The sequence below is a fragment of the Arctopsyche grandis genome, chromosome 12 (genome assembly GCF_051622035.1).
Source record: "Arctopsyche grandis isolate Sample6627 chromosome 12, ASM5162203v2, whole genome shotgun sequence".
Classification (NCBI taxonomy): Eukaryota; Metazoa; Arthropoda; class Insecta; order Trichoptera; family Hydropsychidae; genus Arctopsyche; species Arctopsyche grandis.
Genome location: NC_135366.1, coordinates 19,816,325 through 19,829,717, shown reverse-complemented (window position 1 = coordinate 19,829,717; position 13,393 = coordinate 19,816,325). Strand labels below are relative to the sequence as shown.

At 39.4% G+C, this 13,393-nt stretch overlaps 2 protein-coding genes across 3 annotated transcripts; one reads left to right on the top strand and one right to left on the bottom strand.

Annotated features, from left to right (window-relative positions):
* LOC143919575 (uncharacterized) lies at positions 1 to 8,222 on the top strand. 2 transcript variants are annotated; one of them, XM_077441957.1, is made up of 12 exons: positions 1 to 298; positions 1,491 to 1,737; positions 1,814 to 2,132; positions 2,208 to 2,504; positions 4,142 to 4,273; positions 4,356 to 4,532; positions 4,610 to 4,724; positions 4,805 to 4,990; positions 5,067 to 5,157; positions 5,226 to 5,302; positions 5,384 to 5,541; positions 6,413 to 8,222. In XM_077441957.1, exons 2-12 carry the CDS (start codon positions 1,597 to 1,599, stop codon positions 6,535 to 6,537), a joined length of 1,818 nt encoding a protein of 605 aa, XP_077298083.1. In that variant the 5' UTR covers positions 1 to 298; positions 1,491 to 1,596; the 3' UTR covers positions 6,538 to 8,222. The 2 variants fall into 2 exon arrangements, with proteins under 2 accessions (XP_077298083.1, XP_077298082.1); XM_077441956.1 differs by having other exon boundaries at positions 28 to 298; positions 4,130 to 4,273.
* Ada2a (Transcriptional adapter 2A) lies at positions 8,218 to 9,781 on the bottom strand. The gene has a single exon (XM_077441958.1). It carries the CDS (start codon positions 9,735 to 9,737, stop codon positions 8,445 to 8,447), a length of 1,293 nt encoding a protein of 430 aa, XP_077298084.1. The 5' UTR covers positions 9,738 to 9,781; the 3' UTR covers positions 8,218 to 8,444.
* Positions 9,782 to 13,393: the final 3,612 nt, after the last annotated feature.

Below are 13,393 nucleotides of genomic sequence, written 5' to 3'. Positions count from 1 at the left end.
GTTCAGGTTGGCAGCAACGCGGGCGCCATCTTTATAGCCATTTCGCTGCAGGGGCGAGACGGGCGAATCGCAAGCGGCGACCGAGCGAGACGGAAGACGCGCTGCGAGACGAGCTGCGTTCTGCGCTCTGCAAACGTGCGAACGAGCGAACGAGCAAACGAGCAAACGAGACGCCGAGGAGTCCGTCTCGCATCTCGCGTTTCGCGTCTCTCGCCTCTCGTCTCGGCGTGTCTTGTCTTTCTCACGCAACACACAACTCGCGACCGCTGCTTTCGAGTCGGAGCGACGCACACCATTCGTGAGTTCCCATCCGCGTCGAGCGTCAACCGTCGAGCGTCGACCGTCGACCGTCGACCGTCGACCGTCGACCAGTGGAATGCGGGATTCGAGACTCGGGACGTCTCCCCGGCCGAGGACTCCCCCCGCCCCACCCCCACCCCCCACCTGACCGCTCCCCTCAGACATGCTGTCGATTCGCGCATTTTCAGATTCAAACACTATCACTTGTCAAAACTATCCAATCGACGCTTCCTCGAAATATTTTAAATGTCTTCTTTTGTTTACATGCACGCATTTATATTACACATTTCGTGCGTTGTTTACTATCGACTATGTTTTATTTATCACTGGAGCGGTCGCGTTCTCCTCTCGCCAGGTTGTTTGCTGAATTTAAATTCCATTTATTTATTTTGTACAACGATAATAATAAACGCAAATTTTTATAACCTATACTTTCGCCGTATATACTGTTTGTTTTTTGTTTTGTGTTCTATTCTGATTTTCAATTGTTTTTAATTTTTTTTTAATTTTCATTTGTTTCGATTTTCAATTATTAATTTTTTACCGAAAATGTATACTTTTTTTAAATAAATATTTTCTATCATAATATTTCGAGTATTTTCTATTTTAATATTATAGTTTTGCACGATGGACCTAGCCCACATTTAACGTCTGCAAATTTGTGGATATATTTTGTGCCGTATAAAAGTTAACTGTTCAATTTTAATCATTATAAGCAACAATAATAATATATACTTGCTACTGCTTCATATTTGTTTTGTGCAAAAAAATTTACAAAATTGTATGTCAAAATAATATTCATATACATAAGTAGTTCCACTGAGCAAAACATGTCTAATTGAAAGTGATTTTTTTTTATATATATATTAGCTTTAAATATTATTTTCTCAATCTCAGACAATATTACTTGTACTAATTCCTGATTTTTCCCATTCATTCTTACAAATTTTCATTGTAATTAGACATTCGTTATAATTAGGTTTGACTGTCACATTATTGACCAATCAAAATAGCTACAACTTTATAATATTAAGCCTATTTAATTTTATGTTTACAAAATATTATCGTAAAAATTTTCTATAGATTGATTCTAAACTGTATGAACTCGACCTAAACACACTTTTCATAACGTTTTCAGTTTAATTTGTCTCATTTTGTGTTGCTCATGTTCGTATATTTCTTGTTTTCAGATACTTGAACACAAATTCAAGATGATTTCATGATCTTGTAACGGAGACAAGACGGAACTCATAAGTAGCCCATTTTAACGAGAGCTGTTCAATAACATCCATCAAAATGTTTACGACGAACGCTGTTCAGACCACCGGTGTTCCGACTCTTCAATACCAGGAACATACGGTTCAAAAATCGCAAGGGAAAAACATAGAGAATTCACAACCGAAAACAAATCAACAAACTCAAAACACTGGACAACAAGTATTGAATCGTCCCTAGAACTGATCGTATACACATTGTATACAATATAGTGTTAATATTCCTTGTTTATTTCTAGGAGTTTCAAACATTCTGTTATACAACTAACGTTAACATGATACAAAAGCTGGCCCCCGGGGCTCAAGGTCACGGGGGAACGGTCAACCTGACCCAACTGGCTACTGCCGAGGATAGTAAGACGTGTTACATCGCCCAACCGTTCGGATACAACTATGCCCTCGTCAATCAGATGCAACTCGCGCAGAACGGAGTCACGATCGACGGTCGCGTCCAGAATCCCATCTCGAATATTAGCTTTAAGTGTGACGTGTGCGGTCTCATGTTCGGACATTTGACGCTGCTCAACGCGCACAAACGAATACACAGTCAGGACACTGGTAAGTTTTAACTGTTCTATTTTATATTGTTCGAATTTGCTTCCGATTTTATTGTGTTGTTATTCGCCGTGCTAGATGGAAATATAACGGTGGTGACTCAGGCTCAAGCACAGACCCTCGTGCAAGCTGCAGGTTTGGTGGCAGCCGATGGTTCCACTGGTTTAGTCGGAGGTCAGATACAAATAGTAACGACAGAGCCGGAACAACGGCACGCGCCACAACAACAGCAACAACAGCAACAACAACAACAACAACAACAACAGCAACAACAACAGCAGCAACAACAACAGCAACAACAACAGCAACAACAACAGCAGCAACAGCAGCAGCAACAACAGCAACAGCAACAACAACAAGTTCAGGTTACAGAAGGTGAGGTTTTTAATTTGTTTGGTTCCGTTATATCAATGATTATTCTAACTTTAATATCTTTCTGGGTATTAATATTGCTTTCAGTATGTGTGATGCGTCATATCTGTCGTCATTGTGGTGAAAGTTTCAGCTTATTTTTTTGTACAGTTGAAAGAGTATTAGAGGATTTTTTTATCACATACTGAGAAGGCATTTTTCTGCATTGATGTGTCTTGAAAAAGTTTCATTTTTATCCTACCTGAAAATATCCGACAAACAATGGGCGTATCGGCTAGTGTAATATACATTTAGGAAAGATTTTCGAACGTGCCTAGTGTATATAATGCTTTGAGTAGAGTGGTCACGGGTTCAAATCCCACTGGTTTCTACTGGCCAGACCTTGGATTTGTGACTCCAGGTTGATCGTTTCCTATCAGAGTTTGCCAATTTATCTGATTTTCATTGAAACGGTTCCAACAAATTGTCAACCTTACCCAGTTTCTCGCAAAAGCTCAAGTTTTCAGCAATCTCGAATTTCGCTGACTTGTATAAAATGCTGCAAATTTATAAATTTAACTGTAGATGTCTCTGTGGATATTAATTGATATGTAGTTTGTATAATAATATGTGTATCAAATGTACAATGTTTCTGTACAGGAAGGCGCATTGGGGTTACCTGTAATGCCTTCCTGGTATAAATTAAAGATAAAATAAACATATGAGGCTGTTTGGCGGGCCTGACAAAGACGCAAATAAAGGCCGTTTAATTGAAGACCATTGTGGCATTACAGGGAGGACCTAATGCGCCACAATGATTTACATAAAAGTATATAAGAATACAAAGAAAAGAGCAAAAGTAGAAAAATATGATAAAAGAAACAAAAGAAAAATAATAGATATGAAAATAAAATATACAATAAAAAATATCAAATAAACAGAGTACACAGTAGGTAATGCATCCACAGCCAGCAACGATATACATATAAGAACCGGCCGTAGATGCAAAACATCCCTGTGAGACCTAAATGGAAAAGAAAAGATCAAAATTTCACTCATATCCAATTATGAAAATAATGATGAGTGCAGGCTACCAGAAAAATATAATAAATAATTTAGAATCCCTCGCATCCTGATCCTACTACGGTCTTTCTCCGAATATACGACCTACCCCGAAAATAATCCCTACGATGATTTTAAAGGATTTTATGAGAAATCGGCGTATTTACCTAAAGGAAATATGGTACACCCGAAAATAAGCCTTAGCGCATAGACGGTAGATACACATGTATATATTATATAGAGGTTTACTACATTTTTGTGTAAATAATCACAAAGTTACAGCAGAATTGATAAAAGATGCGTTTGAGTCGTATATAATGTTGTATTATAGACTATGAAACAAATTGAAATATTTATATAAAAAGGATCCATTGTTCAATTATGTAGGTTCAAACCTTCATCACAGTAACAAAACTAAAAAAAAAAACTTCATCTATTGTTACTACGTACATAGATAAAGTAAAAAATTAAATCGAATACACATAATCATTGAATTGCCTTTATATATATTATTTTTTTGATGAATGCTCAATTTTTTCATTTCTCCGAGTGTTTTTGTTAAATATTGATCGGAATATATGTTGCAGTTGCGCCGAAAGTGATCATAGACAAGACCCAAAAGTGCATCACGTGCAACGGCCCCATAACTATCAACCCCAAACGGAAAGGTCCCAAATTAATCAGATGCGAGTCGTGTATACGATTAGACAATATAAACCATCAACAGAGAAGTGTGTATTCATATATTTTTTACTTTATTTCTATTTTACATACGTTTTTATACTTTTTTTAACGCTGATGATTATTGCGCAGTGACCCAAGCCACTCAAATATTCGTGGCAGCCGACGGTAATGTAAAATTTGAAATGGGCGAAGTTCCGAACACGCCGCACAATCAACAGACTGAAAACAACACAGCTCAAGTCGTCGTCGAACATTCTGGCAGTCAGAATGTGATACCGATGGGTCAAAAAAATCGAGAAATATACCGTCAGTATCTGGCCTGCGTTGATGTATATGTATGCAAACTTACGAATTGTTACTGATTTATTTGCGTGCTATTTTAGCTCCCGGCCACCATCCTGTGAAGAAGAGGAACCTGGCATCGGTTACAAAGTGTCATAAATGTAACGGTTCCGGAATTATATTTATAGGAGGAAATAAAAATAAAATGCATGCAAAGTAAGATGCTCTTTTTATTTTAATTGTTTTTATTCGATGGATTGTGTATTTCATTGCTGTTTTTTTTTTTATTTATTTAGTGTGGAAAAACCGTTTCATTGTAATATATGTGGAGGATCGTTTTCTCGTTATTCTTCGTTATGGTCACATAAAAAATTACATTCTGGCGAAAAGAATTTCAAATGTAATATATGTGGACTTGCTTTTGCGAAAGCTGTATATTTAAAAAATCATTCAAGAATTCATACGGGAGAAAAACCATATCGGTAAATTTCATTTGAATTATTTTCAATATATGTACATATTTATTGAATCTTAATATGATTTTTTTTTTAATATTAGGTGTGCCACGTGTGGTATGCAATTTTCACAATCACCACATTTAAAAAATCACGAAAGAACGCACAGCGGAGAAAAACCATATGTTTGCGAGGTGAGTTTTACAATTTTTATAATGCGTATTAATAAGTCGTGTAGATTTTTAATTGTCGAATTTTGTAGGTATGTGATAAAGGATTCGCTAGGCATGCAACGTTATGGAATCATAGACGCATACACACGGGAGAAAAACCTTATAAGTGAGTGTAAAGTCATCTATTCTGTTTATATTTTGTAAAACAGTTCATTCATGGTAAGTGTGTGATTTATTGTAATTCCAGATGTGAAATCTGCGGGTCAGCGTTTAGTCAAGCAGCTCATTTGAAAAATCATGCGAAAGTCCATTCCGGAGAGAAGCCGTTCAAATGCGACATCTGCACAGCCGCGTTTGCCGACCGTTTTGCTCTCAAAAGACATAGAGGAATACATGATAAATATGGTAATAGTCCCCGATTTTACTAATCTGTTTTTCCATCGTATGCAGGTCCGGCCCGAGGTTATACGTTTAAGCAATAAATTTTATAATAGGTATATGTTGAATGAAAACATATTGGGGGGGAAAAAACGTAAAATGTATTTATAAAAAATTTGGGTTGCTTTTGATATTTTCATTGAATTCATACTAAATATTTCAGCAGCAGTATAGCTCGCTGATTTCGTTAATGCTAATCACCCAAGGTTCCCGGGTCATGCCCTTGGTTGACCTCGATTGAAAATAATTCATTCGGAAGTATTTCTTTGGTGCTGCTGGTCAGACTTTTTTTGACTCCAAGTTGATCATTTCCTATCTAAGTTTGCTATTTGTCTGATTTCATTTGTTGAAGCAGTACCTCTTCAAATTGACAAATCCGTCCTACCCGTCACCACTATTTGAACATGATTTCAAATATATATGTATATACAAGTTTAATACTCAAGGTGTCGCTTTGGGGCAACTCGTAAATAATAATAATCATGGGGAAATCTAAATTTTTAAATTAAATTTTGTTTTATGTCACGTTTCAGCAATATTTTATCAAAATAAAATCCAAGCAAGCATTTATACCGACATGTTTTATTCGTGAATAGTTGATATTTGACAGTCAACTTGCTGCGTTTCTCATAAATTATAATATTTTAGTCGGTATTTTTGCTTCAAGTAAAAAAATAAATTGTTTTATAAGTTCAAAGAGGATCAAATAGTTCTTTTTTTATTAAATTTTACAATAAAAAAATGAATAAATGAGAGTCTGGGCCTGGTTACTGCCCCTAAAGCCGGCCTTGATTGTGTGCATTTCATCAAAACTAACTTGTGAACTTTTTATTTCCAGGTCAAACTACGCCTATTTTACAAAGAGTTTCGCAGAACAGTGGGAACGAGAATGGAACGTCTGTAAATAATTCGGGTCAGGGAGACCAGCAGAACTCGGATCCGGGAATGCAGCAAAGTATGTGAGCCTCGCCACAAACGTGGGTGTGCTAGCCACAGAAAGTGGAGTTCGATTCTTACTGAACAACTGCTAAGAAGAACTAGCGTGTTTCGCAAAACAAAATCTTGCGAAATTTGTGTACATATTTAAGAGTAAACACGCGATTATTATCGAAGCAACGGATGAACTGATACGATGTGAGACGTTGTGAGATATGTTTTTTTTATTATGAATTATTTACCGAGGGGAGTTCTTCGCACTCATTGTTGCGAAGTAACGTTTCATGAAAGTGCTAAAACAACAGTGAACATTTGAAGCCTAAACTGTGATTTTCATACTTAGTTTTGTATAAAAATATCTGAATGTACTGTATGTAGCTCTAGACTTTGCGGAATTATAATGCGTAGGTAAAATTATAGTGTTGATTGTCATGTTCCTGTCCATACCTTTCACATTAAGTTCAAACGGTGCTTTCTTATGAAGGGGGAGTGTGCTTATTTCTGTTTTATTCTTTATACAAAGAGATTTACACAAGTAAACATTTGCAGTCTGTGACTACTGGTTTTTAAGTTATTATTATTTATATTCTATTATGTTTTCAATCGAATCAAAGTATTGTTGACTTGCGTTTTGAAAAACTCTTGCAAGTTGCGCTAAAATTAATTTTAAACAAAATATGTATTAAAAGTGTATTTCGACCGCTTATTTACATAAATTTCAAAATGAAAATGGTTTCATATACAGTTTTATATCTTATATCTGAATCGATTTATGTTTTATAAAAGATTTTATTTGAAAGTGGAACATATAGAGAAAGTTTAGGAAAATTATTACATATCTTCATTTGAAATGTATTATATTTTATACTCGGAATATTATCATCGTAAATATATTCATCAATACATACATTTGTATAGGAATATTGTTTTATTTAAAAAAAAATCTTTGATTATTTTATTCTATCGAATGAAATATACATATAAGTGTAATCCTTGCAATAATACTGAGTGGCTTATAATTTTTATGTAATTGTAACACAATCAATTTACTATTATTGCACACTAAAGATTTTATTTCAACATTCCATATAAATTATAACATGTATTCGATCAGTGGTGCACAATTGCCATAACATGTATTTATTATTTTGTCATACCATATTATTATATCAATAGGTTGTGCGTTACTGATTCGGATCATCAATGTGGCAATAATTTATGTTATTACTCTTGACGTTGAAATTTTATTACGTGCGAGAGCATTATACTTTATTTATTCGATAGCACGTGCAATATGTTACGAATGATATTATTAAATTATACAAATTAATATTACTTTTTGGATATGAGATATCGCTCTGTATATCGTTTGTAAATTTCATCTACATTATTATGTATATTTAGGTAATAAAATTGTTGTGACCATTAAAAGAATAATTATTGTAAAAAGAAAAGCCGTCGCTGTATCGATTAGGCGACGTGACAGATCTGTATATATTGTAACGATAAGCCGAAAATCTGTAATGTATGTATTTAGCGAAAAATTACTTTCGAATGGTTTTATATACATATATGAATATATACGAAATTTATTAATAATATACTGAGTCTCATGTGTGGGAACTCGTGTGCCACAACTAGAATCAATTTGAATCAATTGTATTATATGAACTTTAAATAATAAAAATGCCTAATTTTTTTTAAATCATTTTATTTCATGTTTGCATCAATAGTATACATATGTATAATATATCGGCATCGATTAATTGGCCTGAACCATATCACAATGTTAAATGTCGATAGAAACTACGTACAAACGTATAATCAGGCCAGATCATATATTAAATCGGACTCATCATTACATGATTGTTCATTGAAAAGTCTTATGATCGTTTTATACTCTATACATAGTAGTACCGTATCATTCTGCTTAATCACGCTGGCTTTTTGACGATGCCTTCCGTTATCAAAAGGTCGTAAAGCTTCCTCGTCTTGTTCACATCGATCTTCATCAGTTTCCTAGCGTCGCACAGCCGCAGTGATCCTCGCTTCTCGCTCTCGTTTGCCAAAATCTCTCGGTACTCCAAAAAGTTGGATGGTGGGAGTCGAATCCTCGAGCAAAATTCGCGTTCCTTATCAGTCAGTTTCTCATAATCGGGCAGCCCGACTATTTCTAACGGTGTTATCAACCTCTTCCGTATGCCTCTGGATTGTACGTCGCTCTCAGTCACGTTCACGATGTTCGGCTTGTCTTCCGACATTTGCTTCCAGTCTCCGTATTTGATGGCGTACATTTTAGTTTCGCGCAGATGTTCTTCTCGTTTCTTCTTCAACATTTCGTAAACCTGTCGGCCGACGGTCGACGTGATTCCGTTACGTCTCAAATCGTATAATCTGTACAAGTTGATCTGCAATTCGCTCTCTTTACTCAAGCTTTCCATTAACGTGTCAAACTGTACTCCGGATAATAATTGCATAAATATGCATAGTCTATCGCATACCGGTTTGCCTAAAGTGTTCTCGTAAGATTGCATCCAGTATGAGAATTTTCTAAATGCTATTAAACCGTGTCTTCTCATTATGTCGTACCGTCTTGAACGTTCCTTTAATCTGTTATTATAAGCGTTGACGACAGCGCATTGCAACCCCTCAGTCAACTCTTTATCTTCATCATCTTCGAAATCTTCAAAATTCAACATATGTTCAGCATTATTGTCGTAATTAAATTCAAATTCAGATCTGTACGCATTATAGCCGGCTATGTTTTGGCAAATGTTAGACTTGACACTCCGAGGAGGTTCATCAGTCGCGTTAAGCTTGTAGAGAAAAGGTGGGTCTGATCTTACGGTAGACCACGTGGTCAGTTTGGGTAGTTCGCTCAGTTGCCTCCTGTCGATGTAAAAGTGATCATAGTGCTCCTTGCATTGAAGCTGGGTGTATTTTTGCATGACTTTGGATATGCAATCCCAGTTTCCGTAGCCGAATTTCGATACAGCTTGTAATAGTAAGTATTCGTCTTTGGCACTCCAGTCGCTGTTTTCGAATATGTTGATGTCATTTCTTCGTATTGAGTAGGAGTGGTCGTTTCTGTGTTTTGCCGGTTGGACGCCCGTGGAGAAGCAGTTGGTGCAGAGGCTGATGTCTTCGCACTCCTCGCATTCCACGTACGGTTCAACCAGCTGGATATAACAAGAACTGCACGCAGGTTGCAAGTTATCCCCGTCCATGACAATGACAACCGGTATCAAACAATAACAAGATATCAATGTGTCAAAATGAATTTTGGCCCAAAGATACAAATATGGCGGCTTATTTAGGAATATTTATTTTATGATAATCCGAATTTTTACATTTAATAATTAACAGTTTTATGTATAATTAAAGGTGAATTGTAGATTTGAGGCATCGGCGATAGATATTTAATTGAATTGACAATTTACAATCGATTTTGAACAGGGGATATCACAGAAATTTATCATTTGAATTTTCAAACTTAGTCGCATACTAATATTAATTAGTAATGTACAATAACAGATAACACTGTAGGAATCTCGTCGTCGTCATCGTCATCGAAACCTTCGAGAATATTCCGCAACAACAAACTACATTCCCGAAACCCAGATGACATGCACCTGCAGTCGTTATATTAAACTCAGGCGGAACGCCCCTACCAGTCGAGTGGAACCAAAACGGTCGAAACACGCCGCCACCATTAAAATACATCGAGCGGAAAGGCGCCAAGCATTCCAGAAAATTCGACGCCTCGACGAAAACAAAATTCCTCTCGTACGCGTCAATAACCACTTCCACCAAGCATTCCAAAAACACTATAAAAGGAGGTACAACCCAAACAACGCCAGTCGACCCACAACAGCAAGCGTCGACACACAGCACCAGACCAGTCGACCCACAGCAGCAAGCGTCGACACACAGCAGCAGACCAGTCAACATACAGCTCCTGACCAGCCACCACTACACTACGCGGACTTGGAAGATCAACCAGCCGGACGAGCCAGCAACACACTGCCGTATCCAGAGACCTTCCGTACATAGCTGAATGCTGAGCCAGCGACACTCTACCATATCCAGAGACCGCTGAACGACATACTTTTGCCCACAAATACCATACCTTTGTACAACCATAGGCAAACAATAAAACTTTATAAAACTGGCACAACAGTGTTTCGTTAGGCCGGGATACGGTCAACACACATGTAACCCGCCTACATTGGTGACCCCGACGTGATCTACGCAACCTTCAGATCATCCAACAGCGCTGTCAACACATCGCTACCCCGCCTACATTGGTGACCCCATCTTTGAACCACACAACAGTGTTTCGTTAGGCCGGGATACGGTCAACACATCGTACCCCGCCTACATTGGTGACCCCATCTTTGAACTACGCAGCCTTCATAGCAGTCAACAGCGCAGTCAACACGGCAGCCCACAGTGCAGCCTCCACAACAACCAACAGCCGCCACGACAGCAGTCAACAGCGCAGCCTACATAGCAGCCCACATTGCAGCCTACATAGCAGCCCACATCGCAGCCTACATAGCAGCCCACATCGCAGCCTACAAAGCAGCCCACATCGCAGCCTACATAGCAGCCCACATCGCAGCCTACATAGCAGCCCACATTGCAGCCTACATAGCAGCCCACATCGCAGCCTACATAGCAGCCCACATCGCAGCCTACATAGCAGCCCACATCGCAGCCTACATAGCAACCGCAGACTTCATGCAACCGCAGACTTCACGCAACTGCAGCCTTCAACGCAGACTTCAAACGCAGTCCGCTACATGTCCCCACAACTAGTGACCATGTCAAACAACTCCGCAGCTTTCGCCACAACAAGACGCAACCCGGAGACAACAACCAAATGGATCCACTACTGTTGATCCGCCAGCACCGCTCATCACACCTTCGATGATTCATCACCTCGATGAGCCCATGCAGGACGCCGCAGCCTGCACAACAGCACCGTCCAGACCGTCACAAACCTTCACTACCATTGTAACGACCGAAACAGTAACATGGTGTGAAAGTACATATGGACCAGCTACCAACACAACCCGCTGTTGAGTCAACCCACTCCAGCACAACCGGCGAAACAAATCGCCACTGAGCCAACTAGCTCCAACACAACACAGCCGCTGTCGAGACAACTAACTCCAGCACAACCAACGAAGACCAGCACTCAACGCACTTCGTCAACCAACGTTCTTCACGCAAGATCCGCTGTCGAGACAACCAACTCCAGCACAACCAACGAAGACCAGCACTCAACGCACTTCGTCAACCAACGTTCTTCACGCAAGATCCGCTGTCGAGACAACCAACTCCAGCACAACCAACGAAGACCAGCACTCAACGCACTTCGTCAACCAACGTTCTTCACGCAAGATCCGCTGTCGAGACAACTAACTCCAGCACAACCAACGAAGACCAGCACTCAACGCACTTCGTCAACCAACGTTCTTCACGCAAGATCCGCTGTCGAGACAACTAACTCCAGCACAACCAACGAAGACCAGCACTCAACGCACTTCGTCAACCAACGTTCTTCACGCAAGATCCGCTGTCGAGACAACTAACTCCAGCACAACCAACGAAGACCAGCACTCAACGCACTTCGTCAAACAACGTTCTTCACGCAAGACCCGCTGCCGAGACAACTAACTCCAGCACAACCAGCAAAACAGTCACGCGAATGACTCCACGCAGAACACAGCAGCCTGCACAACAGCACCATCCAAGCCATTACAAACCTTCACTGCCAACGCAGCTCGCCCAAAATAAGCAACCTGGTAGAGAACAAGACTTGGACCGGCATGCAACACAAGACCCGCTGTCGAGACAACTTTCTCCAGCACAACCGGACAAACAACGACGCCATCGAGTCAATAGACTCCAACACATCAAGATTCCCACAAAATCACACACATCGTTAACACTCACCGGAGAGCCATGTAGGAATCTCGTCGTCGTCATCGTCATCGAAACCTTCGAGAATATTCCGCAACAACAAACTACATTCCCGAAACCCAGATGACATGCACCTGCAGTCGTTATATTAAACTCAGGCGGAACGCCCCTACCAGTCGAGTGGAACCAAAACGGTCGAAACACGCCGCCACCATTAAAATACATCGAGCGGAAAGGCGCCAAGCATTCCAGAAAATTCGACGCCTCGACGAAAACAAAATTCCTCTCGTACGCGTCAATAACCACTTCCACCAAGCATTCCAAAAACACTATAAAAGGAGGTACAACCCAAACAACGCCAGTCGACCCACAACAGCAAGCGTCGACACACAGCACCAGACCAGTCGACCCACAGCAGCAAGCGTCGACACACAGCAGCAGACCAGTCAACATACAGCTCCTGACCAGCCACCACTACACTACGCGGACTTGGAAGATCAACCAGCCGGACGAGCCAGCAACACACTGCCGTATCCAGAGACCTTCCGTACATAGCTGAATGCTGAGCCAGCGACACTCTACCATATCCAGAGACCGCTGAACGACATACTTTTGCCCACAAATACCATACCTTTGTACAACCATAGGCAAACAATAAAACTTTATAAAACTGGCACAACAGTGTTTCGTTAGGCCGGGATACGGTCAACACACATGTAACCCGCCTACAACACCATTACAGACAAATGTAATTATTATAGTCCACCTGAATTACGGTGATCATTTTTTTTAAATTAAAAAGCAGGACATTTTTCCAAAAAAATAGGTTCATCGGCTATGCTACCTTTTCCCATTCTTAAATTAAAAAATCCAAATACTTTAATTCAACACGAATGAAGCGCTGCATTAATAATTAGGAATGAACGTTGGGCTGCAAGTAAAATACTATTTA